At 46.0% G+C, this 13,213-nt stretch overlaps 1 protein-coding gene across 6 annotated transcripts in view; it reads left to right on the top strand.

Annotated features, from left to right (window-relative positions):
* TPK1 (thiamin pyrophosphokinase 1) overlaps positions 1-13,213 on the top strand; it is a 794,751-nt gene that overhangs the window by 390,422 nt on the left and 391,116 nt on the right. For all 6 annotated transcript variants that reach the window (XM_073550050.1, XM_073550048.1, XM_073550049.1 and 3 more), the window contains one exon: positions 12,686-12,781. In XM_073550050.1, coding sequence (XP_073406151.1) covers positions 12,686-12,781 — 96 coding nt within the window. The remainder of the gene's footprint in view (positions 1-12,685; positions 12,782-13,213) is intronic.

Here is a 13,213-nt window from a genome sequence, read left to right as displayed (position 1 = left end):
TAGGCTGCACAACGCATGCATTCCAAGGGTAGGGGTTTCATAATGAGTCAGTCACCAGAGACATTCATAAGTGCATACACCACTCACTCCTTATAGTCTGAAAATACAGGCTATCCTAGCGCATGGACGAGCGGCCATGCGAACCTTTTATAGCCGCGAGCATCCGGGACCTTTCTGGCTTCTCGGATGGATCAATCCGAACACGAGCAGGACCTGAGCACGTGACCCTTGATCTCCAATGTGAGATCACTCCACAGGCATGCTCAGTGGCCCGACATGGGGACTTATTCCCTGGAGAATCTCGTTGCTGAGCAGCATGCATTGCCATAGCTGTGCCAGAGTTGCGCAACCTCCTCTGCGACTGGGTGCGGTTCCCTCTTTGATTTACCCCGCAGGCTACTGGCTTCATTTGTAATTGGGCTATTATTCCTTTTGACCGTCCATTGCCAACACTTCACCTCTGGATATGTAAGGGTTTCCCATTTCCCTTTCTCCAACTTAAAGGTTATCAATCCTTGAACAGCCTCAATATAATCTCTTGGCTGTTCTGAATTACTGGGTTCCTTTGCTGCATGGTGCTGTGTTTAATGTGTTGCCCTTTTTGGGGCTTTTTCACAATATATGATCTATGCTCATATGTTGAGCGTCATAGATATTCTTTTATTTCTTTTTTGCCCAGTTGTCTGCTGCATTCATACCTAAATCAAATTGTTGTTTAATAGGGGTATCTTCTGTGGGAAAGTCACTTTTTCAGCATCATATGATTGTGACATGCTTCTTGTGTGTTTAAGTGTTTTTATCTTGCTGTGTTGTGTACATGCTCTCAATAAAATTTATACATGTTTTTCACTTTGATATTTTTGTACTGGAGTTCCCTTGTTGGATGTACCTCTTTTTCTTCTTTTTCGCATAATGTTTCCTTGTACATCCGTGGTGAACCCGTGTTACTGCTAGCTGTGCCCTCCATACTTCATGTTTTTTGGAGAGGAATGGGAGACCACCGGAAGTAAGGCTCGGGATTCCCGCTGTGCAGCGACAGGAACCCGACGCCTAACGTTACCCACCCTCCTAGGGCCCCCTCCTCTCTGAGCCTCGCTCCGCTCAAATTCCGCAATGAGAAGAGGAGCGTGGATGTTTTCCACTGGCTCACAGGTCCGCGCCTCTGGACCATGACCCTTCCAATCCACTAAGGCTACCTTCACACTTGCTTTTTTTGCAGCGCGTTTTTCCTGCAAAAAAAGCATGGAAAAAACACATACAAATGCATACAAATGCTGCTTTTTTTTTCAAGCATTTTTATGAGCATGCATGAAAAAAAGCAGCGTTTTTATGCGTTTGTATGCGTTTTTAGTGCGTTTTTACCGCGTTTGCGTTTTTTTCCAACATTAGTTGGCCCCTCACACTAACCCAAGCCATGACTTTACTAACCCTGACCCTGACCCTAACCCTACCCCTTAACCAAATCTTACCCTAACCCTGACCCTGACCTTAACCCTAACCCTTAACCAAACCATACTAACCCTAACCCTTAACCTAACCCTACCCTAACCATAAACCCTAACTAACCCTAAACCCTAACCCTTAACCAAACCATACTAACCCAAACCCTAACCCTAAACCCCCTTAACTAACACTAACCCTAAACCCCCTTAACTAACACTAACTCTAACCCAAACCCCTAAATTCCATTATCTAACTAATGGTCAACAAAAAACGCATGCGCAAAAAAACGCATACATGAGCATGGCAATGCGCACATATGCGCACCCATAGACTTATAATGGGTGTCTTGCTGTAAAAAAAACGCATTGCGCGCGCATGCGTTTTTTTGAGGCAAGTCGGACGCTCAAAAAATGCAACAGGATGCATTTTGTGCGCCCGAGCGCACACCACAAAAAAGCGCATGCTCGGAAAAACGCATACAAACGTATGTGCATGCGCACATAAGCGCATCCCATGCAAAATATAGGAAAAAACGCATGCGTTTTTTAGCGCTAAAGTACAGCGCAAAAAACGCAAGTGTGAAACCAGCCTAAGTAAAAAAAAATTTGCCCCGCATCATCTTGCATCCCGCATCCCACGATGGCATTGACCTCAAAATCGTCTGACGACAGGTCTGATGGTTCCAGCAGATGGCTCAGAAAACCAGGACATGTGCACCGGCTTAAGGAGAGACACATGAAACGTGTCCGAGATAGTCAAGTGTGGTGGAAGAGCCAGGCGGTAGACCACAGGGTTGATCTGCTCGAGGACCTTGAAAGGGCCAATATAGCGCGGTGTGAACTTAGCGGATTCCACCCGCAGCCTGATTTTTTTCGAGCGGAGAGCCACACTATGTCACCAAGGGCGAAGGTTAGAGCCGGGCGCCGACGAGTGTCAGCGGAGGACCTCATTCTCTCATTGGAGGCCCGGATAGCATCCTGCATGCGATCCCAAATGTCACGTGCCTCCACCACCCAGTCTGCCACCCTAGAGTCGGTGGACGACACGGGCATGGGTACGGGGACGCGCGGATGCTGGCCGTAATTTAAGAGGAATGGGGTCTGAGCGGTGAAGTCGGCCACCGGGTTGTTCAAGGCGAACTCCGCCAACGGCAGCAAGGGTGCCCAATCATCCTGCCTGGCCGAGACAAAATGTCGCAGATATGTCACCAGGGTCTGGTTGGCTCTCCCAACCAACCAGTTCGTCTCGGGATGATAGGCCGAGGAGAGATTTAGCTCTATGCTGAGCAGAGAACAGAGCTCTCTCCAGAACCGAGACACAAACTGAGGACCCCGGTCGCTGACAATCTTATCCGGCATGCCGTGCAGGCAGAAAACATATTTAATAAACAACGCTGCCAGGCCCCGTGCCGAAGGTAGCCGAGAGAGTGGTACCAGATGCACCATCTTGGAGAAATAATCGGTGATCACCCAAATGACGGTGCTGCCACTGGACTTGGGAAGATCCACCACAAAGTCCATACCGACCATCTCCCAGGGCCTGTCAGCAACCGGCAGAGGATAGAGTAACCCAGTGTGCCGCTGCCGAGAGGGCCGATTCTGGTCGCAAGAGACGCATGCCCGTATATAGTCCCTGACGTCACAGGCCATATGCTGCCACCAGTACATCCTCGCCAGAAGCTCAGAGGTCCATTTGGTCCCAAAATGTCCACCCAGCCTGGACGAATGAGCCCAAGAGATGACTTCCGGTCGCAGTTGGGCAGGGACAAAAGTCTTGCCCGGAGGTACAGACTCAAGGGAGACCGGAGCCACGGTCCTCAGGCTCTCAGACGGGACTATCAGCCAGGGCTGCTCCTCCTCCAATGACACCATGGAGCGGGAGAGAGCATTGGCCCAGACGTTCTTCTCCCTGGAGAGAAAATGCAGGGTGAAGTGGAATCGGGAGAAGAACAAGGACCATCTGGCCTGGTGAGAATTCAGCCGCTGGGCTGTTTGTAAATAGACCAAATTCTTGTGGTCGGTGAACACCTGCAAAGGGTGACGAGCCCCCTCCAGGAGGTGTCTCCACTCTGAAAAGGCCAACTTCATTGCTAGCAACTCCCTGTCGCCAATGGAATAATTCCTCTGCACTGGTGTGAAGGTCTTGGAGAAGAAGAAGCATGGGTGCTTCCGACCTTGCGAGTCCTTCTGGAACAGGACCGCTCCAGCACCGACGGAAGAGGCATCCACCTCCATAAGGAAGGGTTTATCCACATCAGGGCGATGTAGAATGGGAGCGCTAGCGAAATGGGATTTAATAGAGGAGAAGGCCTTGGAGACAGGTTCTGACCACAACTTGGGGTTTGCACCCTTCTTGGTGAGGGCTACCAAGGGCGCTACCAAAGTTGAGAAGTGGGGAATGAATTGGCGATAGTAATTTATGAACCCCATAAAGTGCTGCACCGCTTTGAGAGAATGGGGTTCCTGCCAATCCATCACCGCCTGTAGCTTGGCAGGATCCATGGCCAAACCCTGGGCAGAGATGATATACCCCAAGAAAGGCATGGACTCCTGCTCAAACACACACTTCTCCAACTTGGCATAGAGGGAGTTTCCCCACAGGAGGTCGAAAACTTTGCAAACATCTCTCCGGTGGGAGTCAATATCTGGAGAGTAGATGAGAATATCATCCAGATAGACTACTACTGAGGTGGTAAGCATATCCCAGAAGATATCGTTCACAAAGTCTTGGAAGACGGCTGGTGCATTACAGAGCCCGCAGGGCATCACCAGATATTCATAGTGCCTGTGTCAGGTGTTAAATGCCGTCTTCCATTTGTCCCCATCACGGATGCGAATCAGGTTGTAAGCCCCCCACAGATCAAGTTTGGTGAACACTTTCGCTCCCTGTAACCTATCAAACAGCTCCGATATCAGGGGTAGAGGATATTTATTCTTAACGGTGATGGCATTAAGACCCCTGTAATTGATGCAAGGACGTAGTTCCCCACTCTTCTTCTGGATGAAGAAGAATCCCGCCCCACTGGTGACACTGACTTCCTAATGAATCCTCTTGCCAGATTCTCCCTGATGTATTGAGACATGGCCTCTGTCTCCGGGAGAGAGAGGGGATAGACTTGACCCCGGGGAGGCTCAGCACCAGGAAAGAGGTCAATAGGACAGTCATAGGGGCAATGCGGTGGAAGTGTCTCCGCCGCCTTTTTGGAGAACACGTCCGCATATTGTCGATAGTGTTTGGGAAGTGAGGAACGATCTGCGGGGACCTCGGTGGAGGCAACCTGGACGCATTCCTTCAGACCTCTACCTTCACATGACTTACTCCAACCAAGAATTCTCCCCAAGGACCACTCTATATGGGGAGAGTGATACCGCAACCAGGGGATCCCTAGAAGGACCTGGTTGATATCCCTCCTCGTCATGCCCGAGGGTATCGTCTCCTGATGAGATGGAGACACCGAGAGTAACAGTGGTGCGGTTTGGTGGGTAATCTGTGAGGGCAGAGTCGCGCCATTCACTACACTGATGGTGACTGGCTTGGACATCATAAGCAGTGGTATCGTGTGCCGTTGAGCAAAAGCAGATGACATAAAATTACCCTCCGCTCCGGAATCCACGCAAACCTCCACCGCCAGAGTGGAAGAACCAAACCCAAGTGTCCCCTTAAAGGACAACTTGGAGGAAAATGCAGCGGATTCTAGTGAGCCGCCTCCTACGGCCACTAGGGGCGAGCGCCTTCCCAGCCGCTGTGGGCACTGGTTGGCAAAGTGACCGGACTGTCGGCAACCATGACAGATCACAGGGGTCGAGCGGGCCGGGGCCTGGATCCCTTGCGGGAAGCCACCTGACGCTCGGATGCCCGATCGGGAGATTCCAGAGGTTTAGCAAAACTGGATGCCATCCTAAACCTCTGCCTACACTGGGACCGCTCCAACCTTCGCTCGGCAAAGCGAAGGTCTATACGGGTGGAGACGGTGATAAGCTCCTCCAGTGTAGCAGGAATCTCACTGGTGGCCAGAGCGTCCTCATGGCCAGCCAAACCTCTCCAGAATGCCGGAATGAGGACCTTATCTGGCCACTCTAACTCCGAGGCCAGCGTCCGGAACTGGATGGCAAAGTGGCTGACCATGGACAAACCCTGTGACAATGCCAGCAGCCGGAGCACGGTGTCATGGGTGACTCGCGGTCCCAGGAAGACATGCTTCACAGTGTCCAAGAACTGAGAGGCACTCTGCACCACATGATCACCACGCTCCCACAGCGGTGTGGCCCACTCCAAAGCCCTGCCCGACAAGAGGGAAATAATAAATCCCACTTTGGCCCACTCGGAGGGGAATCGTGCGGCCAGCAGCTCCAGCTGTATCGAGCACTAGCTCACGAAACCCCTACAAGAGGCAATATCACCCGAGAACTTCTCGGGCAGTGGGAGGCGGGACAAAGTCGGGGCAGGGATGGCAGTGGTCACACGGGAGACAGCCTCTGTGGCTGCCTGAACAGCGACCGCAGTAACATCCGCAGCTGAGGCTGGATGCTCGAGAGCCGCCAATCTGCCCTGCATTTGCTGAATGTTCTGCAGCAGTCGCTGTTACTAGCCAGACCCTGGCGCTAGGATAATGTTAGGACTGGCGGAACGCACCAAATTATAAAATAATAGTAGGTGCGTTCGCAGCCCGGGGTCCACCGTACAGAGGTGGTACACTGTTGCTAAGTAATGGTGGAAGAATAGAGCGGCGTAAAAACAGTCACACGTGGGTTACGTCACCCAATGTGAACAGGAGCTGACTCTGTAAATTCACAGAGCCGCACAGCCGCTGAACGTGGATGCCGGAGCCTGTTTAACTCACAGAGCCCGGCCAAAGAGCTCACAGCAAGCGGCCACAGAACTCTACCCTAAGGACACGGGGTTAGAGTCTTTCTAGGCTCACTGAGCGCACTGCGTCGCTGCCACGAGCGCCGCTATAAACGCTGACTATGGAGTGTGGAGCACGGGGCACTGAGGCATGCCGAGTCACTGATGATGGCTAATGCCTGACTCAAACTCTGACCTACCTACACCTAAGCCTGGGTGCTAGCAGTCTAGGCTGCACAACACATGCATACCAAGGGTAGGGGTTTCATAATGAGTCAGTCACCAGAGACATTCATACATGCATACACCACTCACTCCTTAAAAGTCTGAAAATACAGGCTATCCTAGCGCATGGCCGAGCGGCCATGCGAACCTTTTATAGCCGCGAGCGTCTGGGACCTTCCTTCTCGGATGGACCAATCCGAACACGAGCAGGACCTGAGCACGTGACCCTTGATCTCCAATGAGAGATCACTCCACAGGCATGCTCAGTGACCCGACATGGGGACTTAGTCCCTGGAGAATCTCGTTGCTGAGCAGCATGCATTGCCATAGCTGTGCCAGAGGTGGCAGCAGCAAGCAAACCCATGGAGCTGGTCTGGGCAGAGCACCGGGACCGACGAGTTTGCTGAGCAACCTCCTCTGCGGCTGGAGAGGAATAGGAGACCACCGGAAGTAAAGCTCGGGATTCCTGCTGTGCAGCGACAGGAACCCGACGCCTAACAACAATAGTATGAACATCTTCTAATTGATATTAAAATTAGGTTTTCAATGTAATCACCTTCATACAGTAAGCACTATTTACCTGTCTTGGCGGCCCCTGGTCACAGTCATGGTGCTTGTGTGCTTGCTTAAATGAGATATGTGTGCCATCTAATATTCATAGAGCTCTTTGCACACAAAGGTTGTTAATTGATTGTTCATTTCTACCAAGGTGAAAGCGTACACAACAAATTTTCCAATAATGATGGACAGTGATTTGTGTAGAGTTTCAGTCTATTAAAGTAGATGAACAGTAAAACCATTCCAAAGTCCAATGTATATCACTCTTCACAATTTTTGGCAGAAGCAGAATACTACAGTATAGTCAAAGATCTATAGTATGTTCAGGACTTTTTTTTATACACAGTTCTCAATCACTATGACTTCTCATTGGAAAGTCACCCTAATAAAATATTAAAAAGTACTTTGCGTTTGGAGGACTGCACCCACAGACTTTCTAGAAAGTACATTTTCTGTAAAGGACTTGCTATTATTACATCAGTGAACACCTTTTTATACCTCTCAATTGGCAGTCTCCTATGTTTGCTAAACCTCAAATGAAAAGCAAAGCAAGATAAATTGAAAAATAAAATACAGATTTTTATTGATATGTAAATTCATTAGAAAACACAGCATACTGCAGTAAAACTAGAATGACCAAGAAATATGGGAAAGGCTATGTGATTCTGGGAAAAAGGCAAAAAGATATGTGTAAAACAGCCTTAATTTGGGACTAGAGAAGCAAGAAGTACTGTTGGTGAAAAACAGTGTAAGGCTGTGTGCCCACGTAGCGTTTTTTTAAGCATTTTTAATGTGTTTTTCGGGTTCAAACCGCATCAAAAACGCTTAAAAGAAGCATCCCATTCATTTAAATGCATTTTGGCCTTTTTGTGCCAATGGATGCGTTTTTTTACCGCTAAGGAAACGCGTAGCGGTAAAAAACGCAGCATGTTCATTAATTTCTGCTTAGGTCCGTGTTTTTGGCCATTTCCTATAGTCCAAAAGATGCGCGGAAAAAACGCATCAAAAACGCGTGTTTTGGCACAAAAAAAGCGGAAAAATCGCTGCAAAAACGCGTGGAAAAAAAACATGCGTTTTCTGGGAAGGAGAACCCGTTTCCTGAGCGTTTAAAAAATGCTACATGGGCACATAGCCTAAAGCAGGGTTGCCCAACTCCAATCCTCAACGCCCACCAACAGATCATGTTTCAGGATTTCCTTTGCATTGCACAGGTGATGCAATTATCACCTGAGCAATACTAAGGAAATCCTGAAAACATGATCTGTTGGTGGACCTTGAGGACTGGAGTTGGGGAACCATGGTGTAAAGAACCATTGTAAGGTATAAAGCGCTCAAGTAATATCAGTAACAGCAAGGTATCAGTAACGTGAACTTGTACACACTTACGATAAACAGGTACCAAAACATAATTAGGGTAACCCTTTATAGACCAGGGGTATTTCCGTTTTTGTGTCTCTGAATTTTGCTCCCCTTCTTCCCAGAGCCATAACTTTATTTTTCTGTCAATATGGCCATATGAGGGCTTGTTTTTTACGACACACAGAATGACACACTTTGTTTTAACAAATAGTGTGCTGGAAAACAGGAAAAAAAATTCAAAGGGCGGTGAAATTACAAAAAAATGCAATTCTACAATTTTTTTTTGGTTTGCTAAATGCTATAACTGCCCTGCCATTATGATTCTCCAGTTCATTACAAGTTCATAGACACCAAACATGTATAGGTTCTTTTTATCTAAGTGGTGAAAAAAATCCAAAGTTTGTAAAAAAAAAAAAAAAAAAAAAAAAAAGTTGCCATTTTCCGAGACTCGTAGCGTCTCCATTTTTCATAATCTGGAGCTGGTTGCGGGCTTATTTTTGCATGCCGAGCTGACGTTTTTATTGACACCATTTGGGGGTAGATACAATGTTTTGATCGCCCATTATTGCATTTTAATGCAATGTTGCGGCGACCAAAAAAACGTAATTCTGGAGTTTTGATTTTTTTTCGCTTTACGCAGTTTATGGATTACCATATATGCTTGTGTATAAGCACCTTTTTTTGTGCTGAAAAAACCCCCCTCAGCTTATACAGGAGTCAACTGTCCCAGAAAGACGGCGGGGAAGGGGGAGCAGCGGGTCACAGGGGCAGGAACCAGCGGATGTGGCTAATGTCTGTGCCGCTGCTGTAATAGTGCACAGTGCCATCTGCAGCCACAGTCTTCCAGCACACATCCTACTCGCCTACCTGCATGCCCTCGCTGGCACTGCATCTCGTTCGTTCTGGCACCAGCAGCTCTTCCGGCCAAGCGATCACGTGGCCCCGCTCATTAAGGTAATGAATATGCATGCCTCTCCACTCCCATAGGCGTGGAGTGCACATTGAGCGGGGCCCAGCCGGAAGAGATGCTGGCGCCAGAATGAGATGCAGCGAGGGCGCGCAGGCAGGTAAATAGGATGTTGGGTTTTTTGTTTTTTTTTTTTTAACAGGGGTCATGCTTACAATCATAGGGGATAAATAGCCATACATACAAGGATAGGGGATAAGTAGTCATGCATACCATGACAGGGATGGGGGGAGCCATGCATACCAGGATAGGGATGAGAGGACAATGCATACCTGGCTTATACTCGAGTCCATAAGCTTACCCAGTTTTTCAAGGCAAATTTAAGTGCCCCGGCTTATACTCGGGTAGGCTTATACTCGAGTATATACGGTAATTCTTTTTATACATTGATAGATCGGGTGATTCTGAATGCGGTGATACCAAATATGTGTATTTTTTATTTTCCTTATTTTTTTAATATTTTTAAAAACATTTTTTTCCACTTTTTACTTGCTTTAATAGCCTCCATGTGAGACTAGAAGCTGCAATCATTTGATTGCCTGTGATACACACAGCAGCCTTGCTCTGTGTAGCAGAAATGCTTGCTTGCTAGCTATCTGGTAATGTCAACCACAGGGGTTGCCATTCGAACCGATCGGTGACCCACAGTCATGTAACATGGGCGCTGATGGGTGTGGTTTGCAACCTTGCTTCCAGCGCGTGCATGTTAAATGCCGCTGTCATAGATTGCCCCCTCTCCTCCTGGTATCACACTTTCAATGATGGAAGAGGACACATCAGCTGGTGTTCTCTCAACCATCATTCTGCCTCTGACATCTTAGCGCAGCGAGCACAATGATGTCACTATTTAACACTCTCTGTGCTGTAGTGCAGAGCTTCAAAAAACATGCTGAGGAGACTGGAGCAGCAGGGAATGAGGAGAGGTGAGGATTTGTTTTATTTTTTTTTTAATGTGAGGCACGTTAGGCTGTGTGAAGGACTATGTGGTGCCCATTATACTGCATGGAGCACTATGTAAGGCCATTATACTGTATGGAGGACTATATGTGGCCATTATGCTATCTGGATGACTGTGGGGCCCATTACACTGTATAGAAAACTATGTATGAGGAACCCATTATTCTGTATGGAGGACTATGTATGTGGGGGCCATTATTCTGTGTTCTGCCTTCATACACATTGTCACGGTGTGCAATTGCGCATCTAGCATAAACCACTGTTCTGTGTTCCAAATAAGCAGACTGTAGTCTATCTTGTTTATTGGTGAACAGTATAGAACATGCGTGGTAAAACTACAAGGAATACAAAATGACATAGGTAAGTATTCGGCAGATGATAACACAGCTAATACATTTATAGAAAGTGTACAGTGATGCAAACATAACGTGAGAATACATGAGTCCCTTATTACATTCACTGTGAACTGGTAGCTAAACAGTTAATGACATCTCCAGGCTGCTAGACAGTAAATAACATCTCTGTAAATCACTGCATTGCAAGAAAACACTGATTCTTACCAGATATGCTTTACCCAGATAGCGACTCAAGTAGAGAAGTCACAGGAAAACAAGGATTAAACAGGAGGACAAAATTCACATGTGCATCCTATGAGATACACAAAAAGAAGATGGAGTCTCCTTCATCCCAGAATACACTGCTTTGTTACCACATGCATTGCTTCAATCCCAAAGTGCATTGCATCTGTTAAAGGCACAGGCTGTGAATGCTGTTTAAGACTAAGCTATAAATTCAGCCACCACTAGATGGTGCTATAATTAACCCAACACATAATACAAACAGATTGCTTTATTCAGAGCACATAACTCAACAGGCTGCCCTATATTCAGAGGGCAGAACATTCTGTATGTATGTCTATGTGGGGCCTATTCTTCTGTATAGAGGACTATGTAGGACCCATTTTTCTGTATGGGGGAGTATGTGGAGCCATTATTCTGTATGGATGACTGTGTAGGACTCATTATTCTGTATAAATGGTTATGCGTGGCCATTATACTTTATGGAGGGCAATGTGGAGCCATTGTACTATATGGAAAACTTTATGGGGCCCATTATTCTGTATAGAGGACTATGTGGGACCCATTATTCTGTATGGAGGTCTATGGTGGGGCTTTATACTGTATGGATGACTATGTATGTGGGGGCCATTATAGTGTATGGATGACAATGTGACACCATTATACTGTATGGAGCACTATGTAAGGCCATTATACTGTATGGAGGACAATTTGGGGTCATTATACTATATGGAGGACTATGTGGGGTCATTATACTGTATGGATGACTATGTGGGGCCTTTATACTATATGGATGACTGTGTGGGGCTCATTATACTGTATATAGGACTATGTTTGTGGAGCCCATTATTATGTATGGAGGACTATGTGGGGCTATTATACTGTATGGATGACTATGTGGGGCCTTTATACTATATGGATGACTGTGTGGGGCTCATTGTACTGTATATAGGACTAAGTATGTGGAGCCCATTATTATGTATGGAGGACTATGTGGGGCCATTATACTGTATGGAGGACTATATGGGGCCCATTATCCTATATAGAGGTCTATGTGGGGCCCATTATTCTGTATGGAGGACTATGTGGAGCCATTATTCAGTATGCAGGACTATGTAGGGCCTTTATACTGTATAGAGGTCTATAGGTGGCCCATTATACTGTATGGAAGGCTATGTGAGGGCAATTATACTGTATGTAGGACTGTGGGGCCATTATACTGTTTGGATTATTACATATGTATGTATTTCTTTAGAAAGAAAGTGAACAGTAAAAAAATATCGTTGCAAAGGTTTTCATAGCTTTTTATTAATTATATTCTATCACACTTGTAAACATTAGAACTACTTTATAACTTGAACATGTTGCATGCCAAAAGTAAAAATTGTATTGAAAAAAAAACCTACAAAATGTATTGTTTTAAAATAAAAAAAGATAATTAAAAGAGAACCTATTCCTGGCTGAACCCAATTAATATTCTGATTATATAATTTCCTTAAGTGCTGCCTTTATAACTGTACAGATCAGATATTGTCATTTACTGAAGAAAAGGAATTTTTTTGATTGCAATGCTTCGATTTCTATGACCAGCACTTCCTGAATTTCATAGGAAACTATAATGCATTGCTGCAGTACAATTCTTATTTTCTTGTGCTACTATTTTGTTTTTGTGTTATAGTAATCTGTTGAGGCTTGAATAATGTTATTTGTTTTTTTTATTATTATTTTCTGCTATCTTTTTGTATGTTTATAGGGATGTGAATTCCTGGAAACACCAGACCAAGACTTCACTGATTTTACAAAGTGCCTTTCAATTCTACAAGACAAAATCCAGCAAAAGAAACTCCAGGTAATTAAAGTTATCAGTCCAAGATTACTTGACAATATTGATAGTCTACCTTTAGAATATGTCAGCAATATTAGACCAATGGGGATTTGACTTTTGGCTACCTCGAACATAAGCTGTTTGAAGGGATTGTAAAACTCATGAAAGTGCTGTAGCCTCTTCACTAAAAGAAGCAGAATTCATGTGGCTTATACAGGCAGCTAAACCACTATACCGGGATCCAATAAGGCGACTGTAGGTTGAATCTGTGCTTTATTGAACGTGATGGTATATTGGCACGGTGAAACTACAATACAAACATATATGTATACAGTCAATACTGGGTTCATCAGGGATTCATATATACATAATACATCATCTGCACTAATAGTTAATCAGGGGAGAACTAACTAAGCAGGCTAGTATGAGACAGGAATTGGATACAGGAAACATAAA

The sequence above is a fragment of the Dendrobates tinctorius genome, unplaced genomic scaffold, assembly GCF_039654945.1.
Source record: "Dendrobates tinctorius isolate UK_male_01 unplaced genomic scaffold, ASM3965494v1 ptg000162l, whole genome shotgun sequence".
NCBI classification, from domain to species: Eukaryota; Metazoa; Chordata; class Amphibia; order Anura; family Dendrobatidae; genus Dendrobates; species Dendrobates tinctorius.
This window is presented reverse-complemented; position numbering and strand designations above follow the sequence as displayed.